This window comes from Lepidochelys olivacea (assembly GCF_965140295.1).
Source record: "Lepidochelys olivacea isolate rLepOli2 genome assembly, chromosome: 1".
NCBI lineage: Eukaryota > Metazoa > Chordata > Testudines > Cheloniidae > Lepidochelys > Lepidochelys olivacea.
In genome coordinates this window covers 166,924,918-166,950,107 of record NC_140411.1, presented here as the reverse complement: position 1 = coordinate 166,950,107, position 25,190 = coordinate 166,924,918, and the positions used below count along the sequence as shown (strand labels likewise).

The 25,190-nt window shown below is 37.9% G+C and overlaps 1 protein-coding gene across 1 annotated transcript in view; it reads left to right on the top strand.

Moving 5' to 3' along the window:
- IFNAR1 (interferon alpha and beta receptor subunit 1) overlaps window positions 1–24,931 on the top strand; it is a 39,431-nt gene extending 14,500 nt beyond the window's left edge. The window contains 10 exon segments of the mRNA XM_084612942.1: window positions 2,552–2,751; window positions 3,997–4,154; window positions 10,010–10,157; window positions 12,404–12,521; window positions 13,399–13,598; window positions 16,696–16,850; window positions 17,896–18,043; window positions 19,992–20,146; window positions 23,811–23,978; window positions 23,980–24,931. Coding sequence (XP_084469068.1) covers window positions 2,552–2,751; window positions 3,997–4,154; window positions 10,010–10,157; window positions 12,404–12,521; window positions 13,399–13,598; window positions 16,696–16,850; window positions 17,896–18,043; window positions 19,992–20,146; window positions 23,811–23,978; window positions 23,980–24,015 — 1,486 coding nt within the window. The 3' untranslated portion in view covers window positions 24,016–24,931.
- Window positions 24,932–25,190: the final 259 nt, after the last annotated feature.

The window sequence follows — 25,190 nt, the reverse complement described above, 5'->3', positions numbered from 1 at the left end:
GAGATTTATATACACACAGAACATGAAAAAATGGGTGTTTATCATGCACACTGTAAGGAGAGTGATCACTTAAGATGAGCTATTACTAGCAGGAGAGATGGGGGGCGGGGGGGAGAAAACCTTTTGTAGTGATAATCAAGGTGGGCCATTTCCAGCAGTTAACAAGAACATCTGAGGAACGGTGGGGGGTGGGGGGAATAAAAAAGGAAAAATAGTTTTACTTTGTGTAATGACTCAACTACTCCCAGTCTCTATTCAAGCCTAAGTTAATTGTATGCAATTTGCAAATTAATTCCAATTCAGCAGTCTCTCTTTGGAGTCTGTTTTTGAAGTTTTTTTTGTTGAAGAATAGCCACTTTTAGGTCAGAAATCAAGTGACCAGAGAGATTGAAGTGTTCTCCGACTGGTTTATGAATGTTAAAATTCTTGACATCTGATTTGTGTCCATTTATTCTTTTACGTAGAGACTGTCCAGTTTGACCAATGTACATGGCAGAGGGGCATTGCTGGCACACGATGGCATATATCACATTGGTAGATGCACAGGTGAACGAGCCTCTGATATTGTGGCTGATTTGATTAGGCCCTATGATGGTGTCCCCTGAATAGATATGTGGACTCAGTTGGCAACGGGCTTTGTTGCAAGGATAGGTTCCTGGGTTAGTGGTTCTGTTGTGTGGTGTGTGGTTGCTGGTGAGTATTTGCTTCAGGTTGGGGGGCTGTCTGTCCTTTTCTTTTTGCGAATACAGACTAACACAGCTGCTACTCTGAAACCTAGAAACTTGAGAATTTCACTATGAAAACACCAAATTATGGTTCCCATTGCAGCTAGGACACTGACTCATGGTACTTCTTTGTGTTTGGGAAACACCGTAGAATTAAGTGTCTGAAAATCCATCCTAAACTGATGCACACCTAAGAAGCAACCTCAGCATAGTTCTCGCAAATCATATAATTCCTATGTAGATGTTCCCCAGTATTGGCATGCATATAATTTGTAAGAGCACATTCAGTAGTAACACTGCAAACTGTAAAAGATGCATGTAACAGATTATGTGGCTTCATTGAGAACCATATCTTTTTGATTTGCAGGGGTAGGGGTGTGTGTGTGTGTGTGTGTGTGTTTCAAATCATTTGTTTGGTTCAGAATTGAAAAACACAAGATTTGGGAATATTCCCCAGTACAGTACTCTGATTAGCTGGTCAAGGCCTTTATAAATACAGAAAGAGATACATTGGCTGGTTGCTCTTAATTTACAAACTTTGGTCATCTGATTAAACTATTTGTATATCCTTATGTTCAATTAGCTCTTTTTAAGTTTGTGCTTCTTGCTTCTTTCTAATTTGGCTACTATTTCTCATTACCCCTTTCCCAACAAATAAATACACAAACTTGTCTGGCTTATTAGTAACTCTGTAATTAAGATGTCAGAGAGAGAATCATATTATGTATTTGAACATGAAGATTTGGTGTGTTTCTCTTTATTTTTTGGGTGGGAAAAAGGTGGCTTCAAAAATACAGTGTTTACCTCAGAAAAACGTAACACTGTCCTGCTGAAGACAAAATATAGTGGTTATACAACAGGATCAACATCTTTAATGGTTATTTCTCAGTTTTCCAGTTTTTTCCACTTTTAATCAGGAGAGTCATCTCTCCCCTATTGTTTGTGCTACTTCCTGATGTCTGAATTGTCTTTTGGAGACAGATGTTTTTTGTTGAGAAGCCCTGTTCTGATAGAATAGAATAGTTAACTCTTTTGTGAAAAGAAAAGGAGTACTAGTGGCACCTTAGAGACTAACCAATTTATTTGAGCATAAGCTTTCTTTAGCTATAGCTCACTTAGCTGTAGCTCACAAAAGCTTATGATCAAATCCAGTGAAGTGAGCTGTAGCTCACAAAAGCTTATGCTCAAATAAATTGGCTAGTCTCTAAGGTGCCACTTGTACTCCTTTTCTTTTTGCGAATACAGACTAACACGGCTGCTACTCTGAAACCTTAACTCTCCTGTGTGTTCATTTTATTCTGTTTTCTTTTTCCCATTTGTTTTTTCTGATTTCCTATTCTGTCTCCTTTCCTTCATTTCTCTCCTTCCCTCCTCCAGTCTACTCTCCCCTCAGCTATACTCTTTACTATTCAGAGCTGTTACTCTTTTTTTTCCTATCCCTTTCCTTTGCCACTTAGGTCTCCTCCAAGCACTTTTTGCAACCCCTATTCTATCAGTGCATTTGAGGGGTAATAAAATATGCCCCAGTTTGCTAGTGCACTCAGGGTTTAATCCCAGAAATGATAATCCTGAAATGATCTTTACTTTTTTGTGTTGTGCTTAAGTGTTGGACTAGAAAAGCAAATTGCCAGCATGTCTTGGGGATTCCTTATTCAATAATTAACTAGCATTCATAAAGTAACTTAAATTAGACAGGTATTCTAGAATTCTGAGACCAGTTGAATAGCTTTGTGACAACCAGATGGTGATGATCAGAATACAAAATGAATGTTTACGTTTTATCTTTTATCACCAGTAGAAACCTAATTTTATTTTTTTACTTGCAGAAGATTTGAGGATTATGAGGAAGAAGAAACAACAGATTGGAAAGAGATATCTGGCTGTCAGAATGTCACTGTCACAGAATGTGACTTCTCCTCAGCAATGACATCTTATTTAGATTTCTATAATGTGCGTATAAGAGCTGAAAAAGGGGAAGAAAAATCTCTGTGGTCTACTACTTTATCATTTAGTCCATATTCAATAGGTATGAACTACATATGTACTTTCTTATTAAACAGGTTAATAATTTTTCAATTTACGGTGTTACAGCTCAATATAAAATACAGTGTAGAGATTTGTATTCCCTATTATTATTGGCTCTGCTGTTTTGTAGAGCAACTGCCTTTTTATGCTTTTAGTGATCATATTTATATAGTAACTTTCCTGAGATCTTGTCCAAACACAAGTTGTGCTGTTTTAAATAACTTGACTAAAGCAGTAAAACCCCTTCCATAAGGATGGCTAAATCCCATTTGTGCCTTTGAAAATCTTGCCCATAATTGCTAATTTCCCAACCTTTACTACATTATAGCACTATGAAATATGCAGTGAATAGACTTGTATTGCTTCGACCATGTTATTTCTATGATCAAATATGTAATATATTTCATTACAAACTAATTAGTAATCAAAATACCTGTGAAGTATGTACGTTAAGATTATTTTGAGACTCTTAACTCTGACTGAAATTCTGACTTGCATGCTTAAAGTTATAAGTTTAACATTGCTATAATATATCAAATGTTAAAAGCACCTTTAAGTGATTGTCATGGAAAATTTATGACCAATGAGCCCACTGTTCATGATATGTCTCATTAGTCTTCCCAACTTTTGAGCTATGCAGAGCTCCAGTGGTAAAGTGGTGTGATGTAGGGCCCTTTGTTTTTGCAGGTCATGGTTTTCTTTGGTGGCCATCTCTATGCTGTACCCACCCCAATGAATTTCATTCCTAACATTAGGGAAGAGGCACGATGGTCCAGATTGGGGCAGAGCTGGTTTCCTGAGTACCATATGTGTCATTGCCCCAGTGCTGATGTTGGCAAATGTATTTGAGAAGCTAGCGTTCCAGCAGTCCTACCATCTACCTTTAACTTACCACGAATGATAACCTATATAAAGCTGAATCCTTCCATTAATATTGGGTTGGTTCTTGGGGAATGGGCTTTTTTAAAGTAAGTCTTTCTTGTAATCTTATTCCACAAATTTATGACTCTTCATTTCAAAATCGGGAAGTTACTGTAATATTGTTACAGCCAGTAAGTATTACTTTAACTGTCTTCGGTCCCAGATAACACTTGGAGTTTATTCAGTTAAACTACTGTTAGATTCTACGGGAAGAACTGAAAATTAAGTACTGTGGGCAGTTCCTTGTAGTTTACTTGTTCAAACATGTAACTTTTGGTGTTTCAACTAAGTTGTTGTGCTTCATGATAATGTTTAATTTTTGCAGCTAAAATTGGTCCTCCAGGAGTGCAGTTAGAATCCATAGATGGAGTGGTGAAAATCAACATTTCCCCTCCAGAAGAAAATCAGAACAGAAAAATATGGACAAACGATATAAGTTTTACCTACAATGCAATGTTCTGGGAAAACTCATCAAATGCAGAGGTATGGTAGGGATTGACTTTCTAAATTAAGTTTAAAATATTGTTTGGTTTACTTCAGTTGCTGAGTCACTTCCTAGAATTAAATTCTGCTTTTTATTATTTTATACATATAATATATCCTAATTTCTGCCTGTAGCTTGGTACATTCACTGTTAAAGAAATAAAGTGCATTGATTTGCTAGACTGTATTACATCTCTTACTCAAAGTTTTGGTTTGGTTGCTAATGTCATTAAGCTATTCCACACTTAGTTGCTTAAGAACATAATGGCCATACTGGGTCAGACCAATGGGCCCTCTAGCCCAGTATCCTGTCTTCCGACCATGGCCAATGCCAGGTGCTTGCTTCAGAGGGAATGAACAGAACAGGCAATCACTGAGTGATCCATCCCCTGTCGCCCACTCCCAACTTCTGGCAAACAGAGGCTAGGACGCTCAGAGCATGATGTTCTATCCCTGATCGTCCTGGCTAATAGCCATTGATGGGCCTATCCTCCATGAACTTACATAGTTCTTTTTTGCATCCTGTTACAGTTTTGGCCTTCATGACATCCACTAGCAACGTGTTACATAGGTTAACTGTGGATTGCATGGAGAAGTATTTCCTTGTGTTTGTTTTAAACCTGCTGCCTGTTAATTTCATTGAGTGACCCCATATTCTTGTGTTATGTGAAGGAGTGAATAAGGAAATGTTATACACTATAAAATCTTGACTGATGTGGAGATAGACCTCTATCATATTCCCACTTAGACGTCAGTTTTCCAAGCTGAAAAGTCCCAATCTTTTTAATCTCGCCTCATATAAAAACTGTTCCATATCCCTAGTCATTTTTGTTGCCGTTCTCTGTACCTTTTCAAATTCTAATTCATCTTTTTTGAGATGTGGTGACCAAATCTGCACACAGTATTCAAGATGTGGGCATGCCATGGATTTATATAGGGGGATTGATGTTTTCTGTTTATCCCTTTCCAAATGGTTCCTATAATTATTAGCTTTTTTGACTGCCACTGCACATTGAGCGGTTGTTTTCAGAGAACTATGATGACTCCAATATCTTTCTTGAGTGGTAACAGCTAATTTAGATCCCATCATTTTGTATGTGTAATTGGAAAACATTATCTCAATGTGCTTTACTTTGCATTTATCAACATTTGAATTTCATCTGCCATTTTGTTGCCCAGTCACCCAGTTTTGTGAGATCCCTTTGTAACTCTTCGCAGTCTGCTCCGGATTTAACTATCTTGAGTAGTTTTGTATCAACTGCACATTTAGCCACCTCACTATTTACTCCTTTTTCTAGATAATTTATGAATATGTTGAACAGCACTCATCCCAGTACAGACCACTGGGGAACCCCACTATATTTACTTCTCTCCAGTCTGTAAACTGACCATTTATCCCTGCCCTTTGTTTCCTATCTTTTAATCAGTTAGTGATTCATGAGAGAACCTTCCCTCTTATCCCATGACTGCTTACTTTGCTTAAGAGCCTTTGGTGAGGGACCTTGTCAAAGGCTTTCTGAAAGTCTAAGTACGCTATATCCACTGGATCACCCTTATCCACGTTTGTTGACCCCCTTGAAGACTTATAATAGATTGATGGCATGATTTTCCTTTACAGAAGTCATGTTGACTCTTCCCCAGCAATTTGTGTTCATATATATGTCTGATCATTCTGTTCTTTACTATACTTTCAACTAGTTTCCCTTATACTGAAGTTAGGCTTACCGGCCTGTAATTGCCGGAATTGCTATTGGAGCCTTTTTTTAAAACTTGGTGTCACATTAGCTATCCTCAAGTCACTTGGTGCAGAGGCTGATTTAAGCAATAGGTTACATACCATAGTTCTGCAATTTCATATTTGAATTCCTTCAGAATTCTTGGATGAATACCATTTAGTCCTGGTGACTTATCACTGTTTAATTTATCAATTTATTGCAAAACCTCCTCTAATGACACCTCGATCTAAGATAGTTCCTCAGATTTGTCACCTAAAAAGAATGGGGCAGGTGTGGGAATCTCCCTCATGTCATTTATAGTAAAGATGCAAAGAATTCATTTAGTTTCTCCACAATGGCTTTATCTTCCTTGAATGCTCCTTAGCACCTCAATTGTCCAGTGGCCCCACTGACTGTTCAGCAGGTTTCCTGCTTCTGATATACTTAAAAAAAATTTTACTACTAGTTTTTCAGTCTTTGGCTAGTTGCTCTTCAGATTCTTTTTTGTCCTGCCTAATTATACTTTTCTACTTGGTGTGTCAACATTTATGAGCCTTTCTATTTTCCTCAGTAGAATTTAATTTCCAATTTTTAAAGGATGCCTTTTTGCCTCTAACTGCTTCTTTAACTTTGTTTAGCAATGGTAGCATTTTTTTGGTCCTCTTACAATGTTTTTTAATTTGGGGTATACGTTTAATTTGAGCCTCTATTATGGTGTTTTTAAAAAGTTTCCATGCAGCTTGCAGGCATTTTTATTTTGGGAACTGTACCTTTTTAATTTCTGTTTAACTAGCTTCCTCATTTTTGTGTAGTTCCCCTCTATGAAGTTAATGCTACTGTGCAAAGAGCTGTGAGCCCATCAGGCTTTTAGAGCTCTTTGTGAGGCTTAAGAAGGGAATTTGAAAACTTTGCCCACTTTCCCTGCAGGTCTGAGGCAAGCAATCATTAATCTATAGAATCAATATAGACAATACTTACCTCCCACTCCACACAGCAGTACCAGAATGAGTGCCAGTCAGATTAGGTACATACTGAGAAGATGTGTATGTCCATTTGGGAGAACTACTGTGTTTGGGCATTTTAAAGGAAAAAATCCCAAGGCCCTCCTTAATACATTCTTGCATTCAAGAAAAGGTGAGTGACAAATCTGTCAATCCAGTTGGCTGAACTTTTACTAAAAAGTTTAGTGACACAAGTACAGTAAATCTTGTCCTCAGTATGGAGCCTATACTTTCTATAGAAGAGCGGATTTTGTGTTACTGTAAATAGTTAATGAACTGGAAGGTAGAGCCAGTCTTAATGTGAAAACACTTGGGTGAACAATGTTTTAAGGATGATATATCTGCAACGTTGAAGACTCAGATCTTCCTCAGACCCTGCCCAAAAATGGCATCTAGACTTTTCGTAGTGGACTTTTCTTGATTTTAATTATTCTTTGGCTAGAAGCGGTAAATGGGATTGGGCATTCTTGAGCAGTTAGTCCACCAGTTAGTGGTCTGTAAACACTTGTTGTATTTTTTTCCTCACCCCATTCCTTAAAAGATAAAACTTAAAAACTTAAAACAGAATAGAAGTTCTGGGCAAGATGATGATGGTGATGATAATGAACCTAGCATTAGAGACAGGGATGCTGATGTAATATCTTTTATTGGATCAACTTCTGTTGGTGAGAGAGACATAGTGCTTGTCTTCACTGGCAATTTACAGCGCTGCAACTTGAAAAAACACGCACACCCCACCCCTGCGCAGCAAGTTTCAACACTGTAAAGCACCAGTGTAAATAGTGCACCAGCGCTGGGAGCCACGCCTCTCATGGAGGTGGGGTTTTTTTAGAGCGCCAAGAGAACTCTCTCCCAGCGCTCTGCCGCGACCACACAAGCCACGTTAAAGCACTGCTGTGGCAGCGCTTTGGGATTGCCAGTGTAGACTAGCCCATGCTTTTGAGTTTACACAGTTATTCTTCCGGTCTGGGAAGGGTACTTAAAGTGTCACAGCTAAATAAAAGGTGAAACAAATTGTTTAGCATAAGTAGTTAACACATGTTTCAAGGGGCCATTCAAGATGAAATGGCCTATTAACAGGCCTCCAGTAATGGGGGGAAAAGAGGGGAGGAGGGAAGGCAGTTTGCGGGATTTGTTAATGGGTTATAGATTGTTGTAATAAGCCATAAAGTGTCCATTGAGTCCTTCCTTTTTAGTGTCTAGCAAAGTTATGAATTTAAGCTCCCAGCCTCATTATTTGAAGGTATTGTGCAGGTTTTCTTTGAGAATGAGAACTGAGAGGTCAGATATAGAGTGATCACTTTGTGACGTGTTCACCCACAGACAATCAGGTATTTGTCTTTTATCATTTTCTTGTGTGAGTTCATTCGAGAGTGTAGAGATCGTCTGGTTTCACCCACGTAGTTGTTGTTGGGGTATTTAGTGCACTGGATGAGGTAAACCATATATTGTGGTAGGCATGTTTAGAATCCATGGATCTTGAAAGGTGTGTTGATCATCATAGCAGTGCAGATATGTCTGCAGGTTTTGCATCTGTTCTGGCAGGATCTGGCACCACCTGAGCTGGTGTCCTGGTTTGTGGGGAGCTTGCTTCTGATGATGAGCTTGGAGAGGATGGGGGTTGTTTGAAGGCCAGAAGAGGGAGTTCAGGAAAGAGACTTTATGACTTATTACAAAAATCTTTAATTCAGTAACACCCCTCAGCTGCTTTCCCCTCCCCCACCATATGATTGGAGTGGTGTTAACGGTCAACTTCACCTTGAATGGTCCCTTGAAATATGTTAACGGCTTATACCGAACAATCTGTTCCATCTTGTATTTAGCTGTGACACTTGAGTACGTTTCTCAGACCCGAAGAGCTCTGTGTAAGCTTGAAAGCTTGTGTCTCTCACCAACAGAAGTTGGTTCAATAAAAGAGAATACTTCATCCACCTTGTCTCTCTTGGGACCGACATGGCTACAACAACACTACTCTCCAGCTGTGTCTACACTACGCACCTTTTAGCGACACAGCTGTGCCACTACAGCCATGCCGCTAAAAGGCGCACCGTGTAGCTGCTGTCTGTCGGAAGGAGAAAGCTCTCCTGCCAACAAAACAGCTTCTACCCCCAACAAGTGGCCGTAGCTTTGTTGGCAGGAGAGCTCTCTGGTGTTTTTTGTTGGCAAAACTTGTGTTGTTGGGTGTGGGGTTCCACACTCATAAACGACAAAAGTTTTGTCGTTCAGGTTCCAGTGTAGACAAAGCCTTCGTCAGTAGAGCTCAAAAGACTTTGCAAAGGAAAATAAGTATCATTATCCTCATTTTACACACTGGAAAACGGGAGTACAGATCCTCTATAGCTAGCATGCCATAAAACTCCGGGTGAAAGGACGCAAGATCTTACCACTTCTGAAAGGAAAATCCCATTTCTTATCTTTAAAGGAGAGGTATGTGAATCGGGTATATGGAAGGTCTATACATTTTAAGGTCATTGTTACCATTATTTTGCTGAACAGTACAGGCTGACCTTTTCCATCTTTTTTTTTTTTTTTCTGTCTTCTATCTTCTGTTTTGTGGCAGGGAAAGGATTTATACATTTGTCTGACTGGTGTAGGAAAGTTGGGAAAATCTAAATGATCAGAAAAGAAATTACATTATAATTTCTCTCTACTCTTAATGTTCTGAAAGGTATCATTTGACATACAACAAATACTACAGCATAAGAAAAAAAAATCTATTGCTGGGGTTACTTTCTATAGCAAACTATTATCAAATAGGGGAACTATTTAAATTCACTTCAAAATTTCAGAAAGCATTACAAAAACATGGAGTCAGTTTATTTTGTTCAGACATTTAAAGCTTTTTTCTTTCCATTCTGTACTCCTTGTAAGTTTCAGGTGAGTTTTGAGAATACTGTAGCTTAAGATGGTTCACAATTAATTCCCACAAATTAAACGTGCAAAATCACATTGGCATGCCAGTAATATAGTATAAATGAAATACTACCTTATCCCTAATGTCTGAATGTATCCAAATGTCATATGTGCTGGTGATGTCCAGTGATTCTTCAGGACAGTAACGCTTTTTGTCACAAGTTGAGGCTGTTCGGGAAAGAACAATTTCCTTAATATGTTGTTTACAACTGTTTATGTATTGCAGCCAAAAAGCAAAACTATTAATCGCAGAGAAACAATTTATGATCTAAAACCAGAGACTACTTACTGTCTGAAGGTTCAAGCACGCATAACTTCTGAAAGAAAAGTAGGTTCCTTCAGTCCAGTGTACTGCATTAAAACTACAGATCAAGGTAATGAATAAAAATCCTTTAAACTCTCTAGTAATCAAATCCTACAACTAGCTTGACAGGTTTCAAAATCCTTTGCTCCAAAGTAGTAGAACTGTGCAAAATTACCAACATTTCAACTGATTTCCATGTAACTTTGATAATCTGAACATCAGTTATCCAAAGTCCCTTTATGGACAGCTTAATGTCTTCCAGTATCTACTCAGGTTTTTGATAGTGAAAGGAATTTTCAGTTACCCGAACATATTCAGTGTTCACCATTACATTTAGATTATCGTGATTCTGTTGTGGTCCTAGATGCAAAAACAAATATTCCTGTATTTGTGAGTTTGGTTTAGGATAAAACTTAGTTCAATTCCTGTAAGATATTGTTGTGCATACGTGGAAAAACTGAATCCGTTTAGTTGAAATGAATGATTTTGCCAAGTTAGCACGCCATTTTTGTGCAAACCCTGATTTTTTTTGTTCTGAAACACTCTCAATCACTTTTGGGGGCATTTGCTTGCAGCTCATGAGTTGTCTTGCAAAGTGCATTTATCCTCTGTCCAAGTGACTTATTTTTTTAAAATAGACATTGGAAGGATTTTGCACTCTTCATGTTGTGTATGTAGGAACATAGGAATTTCAGTACTAATTTACACAAGTGGCCCACCTGGTCCAGAATCCAGTCAGAGAGTGGTTGGTCCCAGATGATTCAGGAGAGGTAGAAGAAATCCTTTTGGAGACAGTTATGGGATAACTTTCCCCAGGGAAGGTTTCCTCCTTTTTTCCAGTAGCCAGAGCTGGTTTATCCCTGAAACACTTATTTTAAAAGTTTCAAGTAATTGATGAAACCCAAATAAATTTTTTTTCATTGCATTACAAAAATAAACAGTTAAAGCGGGAGTAGAACAGTAACTAAATCTGCTATCTCAAAGCAGAAACAAGTATGAGTTTAAAAAAAGAATTATCCTCTTAGTGCCAATGCCCTAGTTCAGTGGAACTTGCAGGAAATGTGGTAGATCTGAGTTAGGGCTTACTGAACAAATAAAAGTAACCTATATTGATAAATGCTGCTTTCTTTCTGGTAAGAGAGAGGAGACCAGGAAATAATATTTATTTAGTGAGATGTCTTCACAAGAAGAATTTCTAAAGCAGTTATCTAATTTGGAATTTGAATAGGGTTAATGTCCCTCTTCTTGCAGAAAATGCCATGGTAATGTTCAACTGTATATGGCTTATGTTTTTTAGCTTGTAAACTTTGGTTAAATTATCAGCATTACTGTGTTGTACATATAGTAGACTTCTTCAAAACCAATAAATAGCATCATTCAAAAAAGTGCCATGGGACCTTTAATGACCACAAGGGTCAGGACTTGATTTTATGTACCTCCACCAGAGTGCCCTGCCTCCTCATATCACTGTTTGAATATTGGTTCAAAACTGTCCCTCAAAAAAAAAAAAATCCATCACCAACAAAGTTCCATGTAGCACCAAGATTTTCCTTGCTGGTATCCCATCCAGGTACAGACCAAGTTCTATCCTGGTTAATTTGTGACATCTTTAGAAAAAGTCCACTAACTATGCTGTCTTTTATTATTGGGTTGGTATGGGATTTCTTACTCTGTTCCAATAATTGAAAATGGAATTCATGATTTTATGTTCAAAGTATGATATTACTTTGGGTTGTCACAGAAGGCAACCAAGGAATTGGAATCCAAAACTACTTATATGGTAATATAGACTATATTTATTGCTAACCTCAGTTTCAATTTATGTTTTGCTTAAAATGAATAGTCTATTGTTCCAGATTCTTTACTTTCGTGTAGCTAAGTTTTGCACTGTGTAAAATCCCCAAGATTTGAGATAATGCTGTGACGAGAACATCATCAGTTGCATCATAGCGTTCTTTATTTGCAGATCTTCCAGAATATATAATTTGTAAATTTGTATTAATGTACATTATTCCAGCCAGATTCTCACTGATACTGACTTCTCAGCATATATCCCTATGCTAACATTTTTGGGCTGCCTAACTTTCTCTGATCTAAAAACTGATGCTTTCCTACAGAACCCTCTGAGAGCTACATACCCCTATGACTTAATCAGCTGTGTGCTATGATGGCAAATCAAAGAATATTTTAAAGTTCTATTCAAACAGTTATTTAAAATATACTGTACAGATTTTCTTACTGTGGGGAAAATAAGTATACATGACTTAGGACTTCTTGATGACAACGATGGTGAGTTTTGTTTTCTTTGCATTTTAGCATGGAATGTGCTACCTTATCCAGTGAATGTGGAAGTTCATGCTTTGAACATGAAGTTTCTTCTATCCTGGGATAATCAATATGATCAAAATGTGAGCTTTACAGTACAATATCTCAGGTAATTTAAATAGTTTTTAAAGCTTTGCTGCTTAAGTAGACTTTAAACTTGACGGTTCTAAATTGCCCTCAATTAGGCCTCTGAAGCTAAATATTCCTAGAAACTCAAGTATGATATTCAGAAAAGTATCTTGATGTACTCATTGAAGTACTGGGTACTTCATCCAGTCACCCATGTGGTGTGCTTACAAGAATAATACCAAAGTTTGATCATAGAAGTTCTCAGCACTCAGTTTCTCTCCGAAGTTTTGAACACCTCTATGCTAGGCTTCTAAATGTGTACCAGATACTATTTCTATAAGATGAACACTCACATTTCCTAATCTGTCTTAACACCAAGGAAATTGGTGAGTTGAAGTTGAGAACTTAAACATGTTAAAGTCAGAAAATGCAAATATTAAAGTCCTCAGAGAAATTTTAACATTACGCATACTCTGGTATTTTCAAACACTATTAATGGTTAGTCTGCAAATGTGTAACTTGGTATATGTGGTGTATGTGCAGTGAGTGCACAAATGTTGCTGTCCTCATCTAAATTTAAATGTCCTGATCTGTTCAGATTTTCATTGAAATAAGTTGCATTTAATATATTTTCCCCACTCTTCATTATAATTAAGAATGAACATTCAATAAAAAAGATGGAGTTCTGATGGAATTCTTTGAGCATGTCAGCAAAGTAGTTGACACAGAACTGCATGATATAGCTTTGGACTTTGAAGAAGTCTTTGACATAAATTTACACATTCATTACATATGTTTGCTTAGAAACAGTGAACAGAAATGGACATATTCATTCAATTGTAAATTTAAATGAAAAATATTGTTAGTTTGATTAGAGTAGGGAGTCCATATTGACCACAAAATGTCATTTTTTCTAGTGGATATTTAAAGAGTCTTCCTGAAGACTATTCAAATAAATGGAACACTATTTCTGGATGCGAAAACATCACTACTACACAGTGTGACTTCTCATCTGACGTAGAAGCTAGTGGAATTTACTTTCTCCGTGTACAGGCTATGAATGGATATAATAAATCACGTTGGTCTAATGAAATAAAAGTGGATCCTTGTGTAGTAAGTAAGTGGATATATTTTCTTCACCATTCTTCATTTCTCAGTTGGTTTATACACCGTTAGTATCTGCATTCAGTGTATTCATTTTCATTTTTAATCTTTCTCATTTTTATAGTTCCCCTGTAGAAGCACTGGGGGTGAAATACTGGCACCACTGAAGCCAGTGGGAGTTTTTTCCATTGATTTCAGTGGAGCCAGGATTTCAATCCTGGCTTGAAAATAGCAAATTACTTACTAAAATTGAGATGCACAGCATCTTGTGCACTTTTTGCATACTTTAACTTTCCTCATTCATTAACTATATTACATTAATCATTTTCTTAGGTAAATCTTAGCATACCGGATCATAGCAGGAGTCCCCCTAATCCAGCACTTGCCTTGAACGCAGGGCCAGTTCCTGATGTGTCAGAGAAGGGGGAAACTAGAAAACCAGTCAATTGTGGACTGCTGTAAATGTGGAGAAGGGATTCCTTACAGATCTGGTCCTCATTTGTATGCTAGTTTATGCTCTAAAGTAGGTGCAGTCGGGAAAGTAACTCAAATACTTTCCTGGTGGACTGGGTATTTTTCTAAATGGACAACCTATCCTAAATTGTCAATTACTGAGGGACAGTCTTCACTCATTGATATATTTTGCTTTCTACCACCAACTCTCTCTGTATAACGTTTTTCATGAGTAATGTACCCGAATGCATGGATGCTAAATATCTAAACTGTATTCTTAAATTCATTCACTTAAATTTGGGTTATTGTTGGTTATGCACTATATGTGTCTTATTACTTTAAAAACCAACTTCGTATTTGTGGATAATCTGAGTACACTACCTACATGTACAGACACTCTCTGTTCTCAACCTATGTATTATATAATTTTTTTAACATTAGCTTTAATAAAAATTTTATTTCTAACTAGTGGTTTGCAACTCCCAGGAAAGTTATGAAAGACAACTGGGGAGAGGGTTGCAAGGCACTGAAACTTTACTACAATGTAAAACAGGGGTTCTCAAACTTCATTGCACCGCGACCCTCTTCTGACAACAAAAATTACTACATGACCCCAGGAGGTGGGACTGAAGCCTGAGCCTGCCTATGCCCCACTGCCTCAGGCAGTGGGGCTAAAGTCCAAGCTCCACTGCCCTGGGTGTGGGGGGCCAAAGTCCCAGGGCTTCAGCCCTAGGTGGTTGGTCTCAGGCTTTGGTGACCCCATTAAAATGGGGTCATGACCCACTTTGGGGTCCCAACCCACAGTTTGAAAACTGCTGATCTAAAAAAAAGAAAATCTTGCTCTGGCACTCCTTGTACACCTTACTTTTCAGTGTCCTCTATTTTGTCAGCCTTTCAATGCACAAACAAATAATATAGGCTTATCAGCTTTATCATTAATTTTTTTCAACACCTTTACATTTACTATAAAAGTAAGTGTTTTTTACTTCGAGTTAAGGAGTTTCAACCTGAAAGGCTGAGAAAACATTACCTTATAACAGTGGTCACCAACTGGTTGATTGCTATCTCCAGCAGTGCAATGTGGTTGCCACTAAGGCAGACTCCTTGCCTACTCCTGCCCCAAGCCGCTCCTGGAAGCGGCCAGCGCAGACCTGCAGCCCTAGGGGCGGGGAGCAGAGGTCTACTTCTGCATGCTGCTCCTGCCTGCAGGCACCACCCCTGCCACTCCCATTGGCTGGGAGAGCTGTGCGGGGCGATGCTTTCAGAGAGTGGCAGCATACAGAGCCACGTCCCACCCCCCCACCCCCCCCAGTGGCTGCAGGGGAGCGTTGGCCCCTTCTGGGAGCGGTGTGCGACCAGGATAGGCAGCCTCCACCAACCGGGAGTTGCCAGAGGTAAGTGCTGCCCGGTGGGAGGCCGCACGCCAAACCCCCTCCCAGAGCCTGAACCCCGAGTCCCTTCCTACACCCCAAGCCCCACTCTGAGCCCCCTCCCACAGCCAGCACCCCAAACCCCCTCTTGCACCCCAACCCCTTGCCCCAGCCCAGTGAAAGCGAGCGTGGGGGAGAGGGAGCAATGGAGGGGGGAGTGGGGAGGGCTTTGGGGATAGGGCGGGGCCTTGGGGAAGGGGCGGGCTAGATCCTAAGTTGCCCTTAGATTCAAAAAGTGATTTTGGGCATAAAAACGTTGGAGACCACTGCTTTTCTTATCCTTTTACTGAAGGCTGAAAATCAATAATGCTTCTCACCTGGCTTATACCTCTGGGCGTAAAAGAGGAACTGCTTCCTGATCCAGTTGATCAGTTTAAGAAGCACAAAGACTGTCATAGTTCTTGTAATTGTTGCTGGGTGTAGATGTGAGGGCCTTGCATTTGGGCTTTCCATTGGAGAAGAAATTGGTGGTGGTATGGAGTCTGGGTATATTAGTTCAACTTGTTTGTTTTTATGCTATACACACCAATCTTTGAACACAGGTGATCACAAATAGCATGCATGTAGTCCCTTTTCAGAAATCGCAGTCTATAGATTAGTGTCTGGTTCTCAGGAAGAAGCTCTGCCCCAAGAATTGACTTCAGACAGAGGAAATAAGACCGTGCAAACTCCCCTGCTGTTTGCAACAGATCCCCCAACAGCCTACATACTTTTTCTCAAAAATTAACAATAATACAGCAGTCCTTCAAAGAATGGATAGTGTTTGCACACTAAGGAAAAAATAATTAAGACTAACAGTGCCATCTGGGGACTCTTACATGTTTTTATCCTGCTAGTATAAATAAAAATATTTCCATGTTTTCATTAGCTCTCCCTATTAAATTAAACTATCAAGTAGATATTGCAATGCATGTTTTAAAATTTCAATAGCTGTACTTTGACTGATATATATCACACTTCAAATATCATTCACAGTGTGACTGAAAGTTCAAAAACAACAAATACAATATTAATGCTGAAACATTAGGGTTAAACGTTTACATCATTGTGCCTGCTTTCCCATCTCCCCCTGTTTGTTTTTGTAAATGTACTAGTAAAAGCCAGATATCTAGCCATAAATCTGAAAACCTTTGCTGTTACGGGTTTAATCACAGCCATAACATTTTTTATTTACATGTTTTAGCTAACAGATTTTTAACTTTTTTGTGTGTGTGAAATTGTTTTAAGATGAAATTGGCCCTCCAGGCATAACAGTAAGCTCTAGTGAGGATTCACTTCGTATCCAGCTCATTCCTCCAGGAGAGTCTGAAAATAAGTCCATGAGTGGATTTTATGACTTATCTTACCGCGTTCTGTACTGGAAAAATTCTTCGGATACTGAGGTAGAAAAACTTTTTCAAACTTCTTTAATTAAAAAGGTATAATAAGTAACGTGTTTTTAATGTTACACTAAGACCTTCCCCCTTAAAAAGTTTAATTTCACAAAGAGCCTTGTATCTTACTTTCTTGTTGCAGAGCTCACATAAAATGTATACATCCCAGCAAGATTTTACATCATAAAGTAGGCAAAGAGATGGTAATATTGGCTTGTTGATGGCAGCTATCCTTCATGATATTGCCTCTGTACAGTCATTTTAGGAATCTTGCATGAATGGCTGCTGATGGATCATTTTTGAGAAGTTGACTGCATGGCTCTCTGGAAGCAGTTTATTTAGGACCTGACCCTGTGCACATTGAAGTCATTGATAAAGCTCCCGTTGACTTCACTGGTGCAGTATCAGGCTTTTAGGGAAAAAATTACTTCAGTAAGTAACTTCTTTCTGAAGTTCTGTATTGGCAGTTTTATGGCCACTCAGTTCAAAAAACAGTAATTCTTATATCAGTTACTCCAAGAAGGGACAAAAAAGCTGGCATAACACTAGTTCAGTTGTTTTCCTGTTGATCTAAAAATATTCTCTTTTTAAATTCTCAGCACTGAAGTTTGTATGGCATTTCTAGTTAATTCAGAACTGAGATTAGGCTGAATTTCTCTGCATTTATGAATTTGCATATTTTTAGTTGACATTTTGATGTGATTTTCCATTTTTAAACTTGTGTAATAAACTCTTTAACTTTGTTTTACAAGACTACAATAAGAATGCACACATGAAAAGATATCAGAACACTTAAACATACCAGAAAGTTTCCTGTATGTACAGCACAAACTTTGAAGTGTACTATTGCAAACACCTTTTCAAAATAGTGAAAATGGTTGGTTAGTTACTTTCTAAATGTAGTTTTGAAATTGAAACTTTTTTTATTTGAAAGAGTAAAGTATAATTAAAATTATACAAAAAATATATTTTCAGTATTGCATTGCCTACAATTTTAATAGTTGAATCAGTCTTGCACTGTTTTTTTAACTTGCATTTCTTATTTTTCTTTCAGGAGAAAATCAAAGAAGAAGAACGGTTATTATTCACAATCTCTGACTTGACACCTTTGGTTTTGTACTGTTTGAAAGTGCAAGCATTTTCACCAGCATATAAAAAAGATGGTCATTTTAGTGATGTGGCATGTATTAAAACGCTTGATGGTATGAAAAGTTTAAATATATGTTTGGGATATATTGAAACTCAGTTCAGAAATTTTTATAATTTAGGCTACAATAAAATGACTTAAGCTAAAATATGCAATTACCCCTGGAAAGACACATTTCTCCATATACTGTAAAATGTGAAGTGTAACTATTGTGAATTGTGACATCAAAAATCAGCATGATTTAACTTACACTAGTTACTTGGGATGTTCCATGAAAATAAAAGTAAATGCAAATCAAAATTAAGTTAGAAAAGTATTAATTATACTGTAGGTGATACTTTCAAGTTTATTGTATTGTGTCTTAATCCAACCTATTCCTGGAGAGTTTAAAAGATCCTGTATGGTAAGAAGGGAGCAAAGTGTATAGTTCATCACTGAGTGAAATCCCATCCATGTACAGATGGCCAGCATAGGGGATTATTTTTGTCCTATGTGAACATAAAGGGATGACGATTGTAGAATTTCTAACTGACCTTATGGCTAGAAATGTTTTCAAATATTAAAATTGTCTAAGAGTAACTATCACCCATATGAACATTGCCTATTACATACTGGCACTTATAATCCCCAAATGTGGCCTTTTTTTTCCTCTATAAGCAATCTATTTAATTCCTTTTATTCTTATCCATTTTACTATTCTTTGGATTTTTTTTTTTCTCCACAGTAAGGAGCCTACATCTGTAGTCAGGATCCAAGCATGCCATCCAACACTCTCAATAAAGAGAAATTGTTTCATTGGTCTTGCATATAATGCCCCATACATCAGACTGTAGGATTTTGTTTTTACATCACTTATCTGGAAGTGGAAAGTACTGGCTGCATTGCCTGTAGCTTTTGAAAGTATATTCAGAATGCAGACAGCTAATGAAAGGGAGAAAAGATGATGGAAGAAAATGATCATATTCCAGAGTAGAATGGGTGAAACACTTGTAGTAAATTCTAGGTTCCTCAAAAGAGATTATTCTCTGTTGCTTACAATTCTTTGGAATTAAGAGCTGGATTCTGCCAGCCTTACTCATGTTAAAACACTTAGTATCTTATTCCACAAATCTACCTGATGCCAGTGGAAAATCCACTTGATCCTGCTGGGTGCTGAGAATTCTGGCCCTGATTATTTCAATGGTCTACATACCTGCTTAAAGTTAAGCACACACTGCAGTGCTTTGCTGATTGAGGTACATGACAAGATGAAGCCTTAAATAGAGAACACAATATCCTGATTAAAGGCAGCAGAATATGGTCTTGTGACAAGCTGCTGGGAATACCTAGAGCTGCGAGACACTGCTACTACCCCTTTGCATCTGAGCCTAAACTTAATTTTTTAAAGTGTTCGTATTTCTTCAGTAGGTGAATTTCTTAAAATATGTTTGTCCCATTAATGCTTAAACCAAATTATTGTGGAGTTTGTTGCCACAGGAAGTCACTGAAGCCAGGAATTTAACAAGTTTCCAAAAGGGATTGGATGTCAAGAATATCCAGAGTTGTTAATGATAAATTTTGGAAGAGATATTAAACTTCATGCTTCAAAGTTTAGGGCAATCTCAGCTAGTAATCAGGAAGACACCTATGTGAGGGGCAGATTGTCCCACATCTGCCTACTGTGCGGTTCTTACATTTTACTCTGGAGCATCTGTACTGGCCACTGTCAGACAGGGACCTGAACTAGATGGACCTTCATTTTTGATCCAAAATGGCAGTTTCTATGTACCTAAATATGGTGCCTAAAACCTTTTTGCTTTGTTTCAGTAGAATGCTCTAAGCTATTGGGATGGTGTGAGGATTTATTCATATTCATGTAATGCTTTCAAGAAGTAAAACACTGTAAATATAAAGTTTTATGGTGTAGTCTTTACATTGTATATAATCTTTAAATATAGAGATCTTGGTGATAGGACACTTCATGAATACTTAGATAGATTAATGATTATTCTTTTATTTTTTAGATAAAACTTCACCTTGGACTATTTTGAAAACCTTTGTAATAGCCATGATTGGCTTCTTCTGTTTTGCATCATTTTTAATTTTTGGTATATATTATATATCTAGACGGATCAGATATGCGTTCTTTCCATCATGCAAACCTCCTTCAAACATAGAGGTAAGATTTTGACTATCTTTCCAAGAATGTAACTATTCAAGGATCAAAGAACAGTAGAATGTCATCACATAATATATCTGATTCATTGTTTTAAAGAATAGTGTCTCTGTATTTCATAGTGTCAGGGAGACTTGCCAGGATTAGATACCAAGAGTTTAATGATAAAGTATGTGAATTAGTCTGATCTCTTGTGATTATCACAGATTTAGAGAAATCAGTAATAAACAGATATTTCAATTTGTATGGAAAAAAGGGGAAAACATATTGAAAGTCATTACAAAATAATGTTTTAGGATTTCTGCCTTGTCAAGCTGACCCAAAGAAGGGAAAAGCCCGTATCAAATTTTATTTTTAAATAAAGGAATGCCTTTGTGCAAATGTTTTTCTTCCAAGCTTCAGGTTTTGCTTTTAAAAAAAACCTACTTTTTATGGGACATTACATCCTCTAGTAGCTGATGCATAAAGAATAAGTGGAGTAGATGAGAATGAAGAAAGTTCGTGGGGAGTGCTCCTTTCACATGAGTTCCTCTGAGTCTCCAACTCCTATTCTTTTCTCCTCTGCCACCCAACACTCCTAACTGCACTGTGGTTGATCAATGAGGAGCTTAATTTTTGTAGCTTGTTCTGTAGGTGTGCAACATGTTTTAATCAATTCTAGAAAAGTAGACCAGAGAAATGTTATGATTTTAAATGGAAAAATTTGTTTTATGGCTGACTGACTAGGATATTGATCCTGTATCCATTCTTATTCAATATATTTTAGAATCTTTACTACACTTAAAATCTATGGGTCTGTCTGTTTCCTCACTTAGTCCACTTGGGAGCAGTAGCAATTTTTCATTTACCTATTAATGATAACTGTTTTTTTTCATATAACTGTTAAAAGGTTTTGCAGGGTTTATTGAACTAGTATCTACCAGTAGGAAATCCAGTTCCTCCATGGGATCTAAACTTGGTATTAACACAATTATCTGCACCCTTCAAACCTCTCTCTCCATAAAAACAACTTTATAATAGGAGTTAGTCTATCTAGAAGAATTATGGAACTACATGTTTTTATGGTAGATCCTCTTTCTACTGTTTTTTCATAAGGACAAGGTTATACGTAGACCTCACCCCAAGTTTATCCCAAAGTAATTTCAGATTTTCATGGTAATCAGTATACTGGTTGTCTTTCCTGGATCTTATGCTCATAAAGGTGAGTGTAGATTAGTGTTCAGACATAGTTTTATTGTTATCTGGCTAGAACTAAGGAGTTTAGGCCTTTCCCAAATGGTTCATTTCCTGTGCTGGAAACTTTAGGGGCTGAGCTGTTTCTGCACAGTCCTTGTCTAGATGGGCTAGAGAGCATATAGAGTAGAGTTAAGATCTCTGCTCTCTCACTTCCTGCTGGTCTCAGAACTCTCTCAACTAGAGTGGTTGGTACCTGTGTGGCATGTTAGGCATGTTCCTCTTTTTGAAATATGTAAGCTGCAATTTGGGGTTCATGTCTCACTTTCATTAAACATTTCAGTTTAAATATGGTATCTAGATCTGATGCTCAGTTTGACAGAGCAGTGTTTCAATCTGTATGTAATTAGGACACCATGTGCCTCCATCCTTAATTTGGCAAGCAGTATTTAACAATCTCATGAGAGGGAATGTTCAGCAGAAACTCAACAACAAAAAAAGTTGGTTACTTGTAACCAAAGTTCTTTGATATGGATTCTGTGTATTCTCACTCCCTGCCCACCTTCCTCCTTCTGTGGAGTCCTAATTAATGCCTTGCCCCATAAAGGGACTGTGTCCCTTTTTATAGCCTCGCTCTCAGAACATGCTCAAATGCTGATGGCAGGCTTAGGAGGGGCACACAAGCACTCTGGCACTGCCACAAGAAAGTCCACTGTCCAAGTTGCACCAGTCAGTGCATCCCACGAGTGTGAATATGCAGAATCCATCTCAAACTCCAGTTACAAGTAAGTAATTTTCATTTTCCCCTTCAGGGTTGATGAGATGAAGTTCTTTGACTTCACCCATCCGTCCAGTTGTGGAACGGTATGATGAAAGGAATGTGGTTACATCCCCTTACTGTCTTCTAGTAACATCAGAAATGATGGAGCACAAATATCTTGTAAGGGAGGGATGCCACTGGCACTTTCTCCCACCCAAACCATAACCCTGTGGTCATTTAAGCTGCAGTGACTGAAACCAGGAGTAGGTGAGGCTCAGGGGTAACTACGTTGAGGACTGTATGCAAGTAGTCATGGAACAAAAGGAAGCCTTTTTTTCTTCCTTCCAAATCATAAGCTCCGCTTTTACCTCAAAATAGTTCCCACCGTCATGGGGTAGTTCCTATAAACTCTCTTCAGTCTGTACATATTCAGGTAGTGTTTGTATGGAAAAATACTTTTTAAAGTTGTATTGTTGTTCACATAAAACTTAGGTTTGCTTGAGAGTGCCCTTTTCCTCCACATGCACCTTCACAAGATGCACACATTATGGCTCACAGCATTCAAATACTAAAGTGTAGCAAGAATCAGCTTTCACAGTACTCTCCCAGTTGCCTCTGAGAACGTTATACCGTTGACAAGGTGGCATGTCACTTGGACAGTGTATCTTGTTCCCAGCGCACTTCTGCCTCAGTGGAGCCCTTAGCATGTACAGTACATAGTGCTTTACAAACATTATTAGTATCAGTCAAGTTGTAACTTAAACAATATATCTACTATCAAATTATCTGTAAATTGAATTGTAAGGCAAAATTTCAGCTGTTTGCATCAATTGTAGGCTGGTAACACAGTTCATGTAATGCTTTATTTATAAGTGTCCCCTTCATAGGAAGGGATTTTAAATATTTTAGTCTAGGGTTGAGTTAACTGTTCACTATTTGTAAAGTACCGAGGGGCATAAGACTAGATGGAACTCCTTCCCTTATCTAAGTGCCCCAGCACCCACTGTCTCTCTATTTCAAATTTTTCCTCAGAACCTTTTCTCCCCTTGCAAAGCATGCAAATGCTAATCCACATCAGTTTAAAACAAAAAATGAACCTACCTATTACCACCACTTCCCTGTCCCCAAATCCGCTAAGTTCTGTCTCTGGGTCTCAAAGTGTGTACTTGTGGTGTTGATGTAGTAGCTCCCTGCTCCAAAAGGCTAGAGTCTGTATGATCTTTTGTCTTTTATATTTTGCTGAGCACACTGTGTAAGTGGTTAATACTTATTAGCACAGTAAAAAAAAAAATGAGAAAAATTAGTTATGGCCATATAGACTGATAGACTGTAAGGCCAGAAGGAACCACCATGATCATCTAGTTTGACCTGCACTTTGCAGGCCACAGAACCTCACCCACCCACTCCTCTAATAGACCCATAACCTCTGGCTGAGTTACTGAAGTTCTCAAATCATGATTTAAAGACTTCAAGTTACCAAGAATCCACCATTTATACTAGTTTAGGGACATATCTAGAGACATTTTGTAATACTTGTCTGTATTTACAACCTTTATGGGTAAGTTATTAATGCCTTTAAAAAAAAAAGGTTCCATACCATAAGTAGAGACATCATTGTACTACAGAATATAATGGGAACAAGACTGCAAAGAGCTGCATTAACCAAAGCCATATTTAAGCTTATAACTAATCATTTTGTTTTTCCTCTCTCCTTCCATTCTCCCCTATCTGCAGTGCCTTGGTGGACAACCTTTCAACAGTCCGTATCTGTCAACTTCAGAGGAGCCAACAGAAAATTGTTGTATAATTGAGAGTATTGTTATAGAGGAAACAAATCAAACTGATTTTAAAGACTACAAACCCTCTAAACAGAGCACTCGAGATTCAGGAAATTATTCATCATAATGATGATGATACTTCTGGAACTAAAGTGTTATAAGAAATGCTAGACCTGGAAACAGCATAACTAAAAATAACCTCAGACTTGAGACTGGCAGCCGAACTAGCATTTTGCTGTTCTCATTACATATGGAAGAGTCTTTGCCTTACAAAGGCAGGCTGATGTCATACTGTTGGTCCCAAAGCTTCCGGTTTTGCTTTTCAGTAGTGCAAAATTATGTAAATGTGAGGAACAAATATTACTACTGCTCCTCCAGAAAAAGGATATTCTTCTGGCATACCAGTTTGGTTGGTATTTGGTACTAGTCTTTCTGTTTACCGTGTGGATCCTGATAATATCAGGAAAAGTCCTGTGATGTCTCCACAGAAAAGACAATCTTCGCCCATCTATGTTGCTGGTAGTAGATGCCAACGTATGTAGACACCAGTCTCAAAAGAGAACTCTGCTAAGCTTCCTTAAGCCTGCTCTTGGAACTCCTGGTGCCAGTGGTCCATTGTACATGCTGGTGTCAATTCTGTGAACTTTAATCTTATTGCTATCAATATGGCCTCCTCCCAGACAATTCAGCTAGCTTAGCTAACGTACAGAGGTAGAGACAGAAAAGGGATTTTTCTCAGCTAAATATTAGCTGGAGAAGTTAAAGGAAAATAGTGGATGCTTGTTGTAAGAATAGTTTTGGGCGACTTTTTCTTGATCGTTCTAGCCTAACAAGCACTACATCCAGAATAAAGCAGTGATCTTCCAGATTAGATGTGCATAAAAGCAAAATCTCAGCCCTGTAAGAACAGAACAAATTCTATTATGCACTTTAATGCCAAGCAAGTTAGGGAGCTTATACTTGTGTCTGTTTAGTAACCAGATGCCCATAAGCTGTAACATTCTTACCCACAACTGAGATGTACTTAAATGTGATATTCTTTCCTACATTTGAAAATAACAAACATTTTATTTTCAACTTGTTCTTGAATTCCTACTGATCATAAATGAAGGGCAAACACACAACCATCAAATGGAAATGGCTTTGGAAAACTGGATCCTTTCAATCCCCCGCAATAGAGCCAAATGATTGCTAAAATTTATAAACCTGAATCCAACTGATTTTAATGTTGTGGTGCCACAAATACATATCTAGATATTGGTATGGTTGAATCATCTTTGAAGCATACACACAGAGGAATTATTTAAAGCAATGATTTTTGTATGTTGCTGGGGTA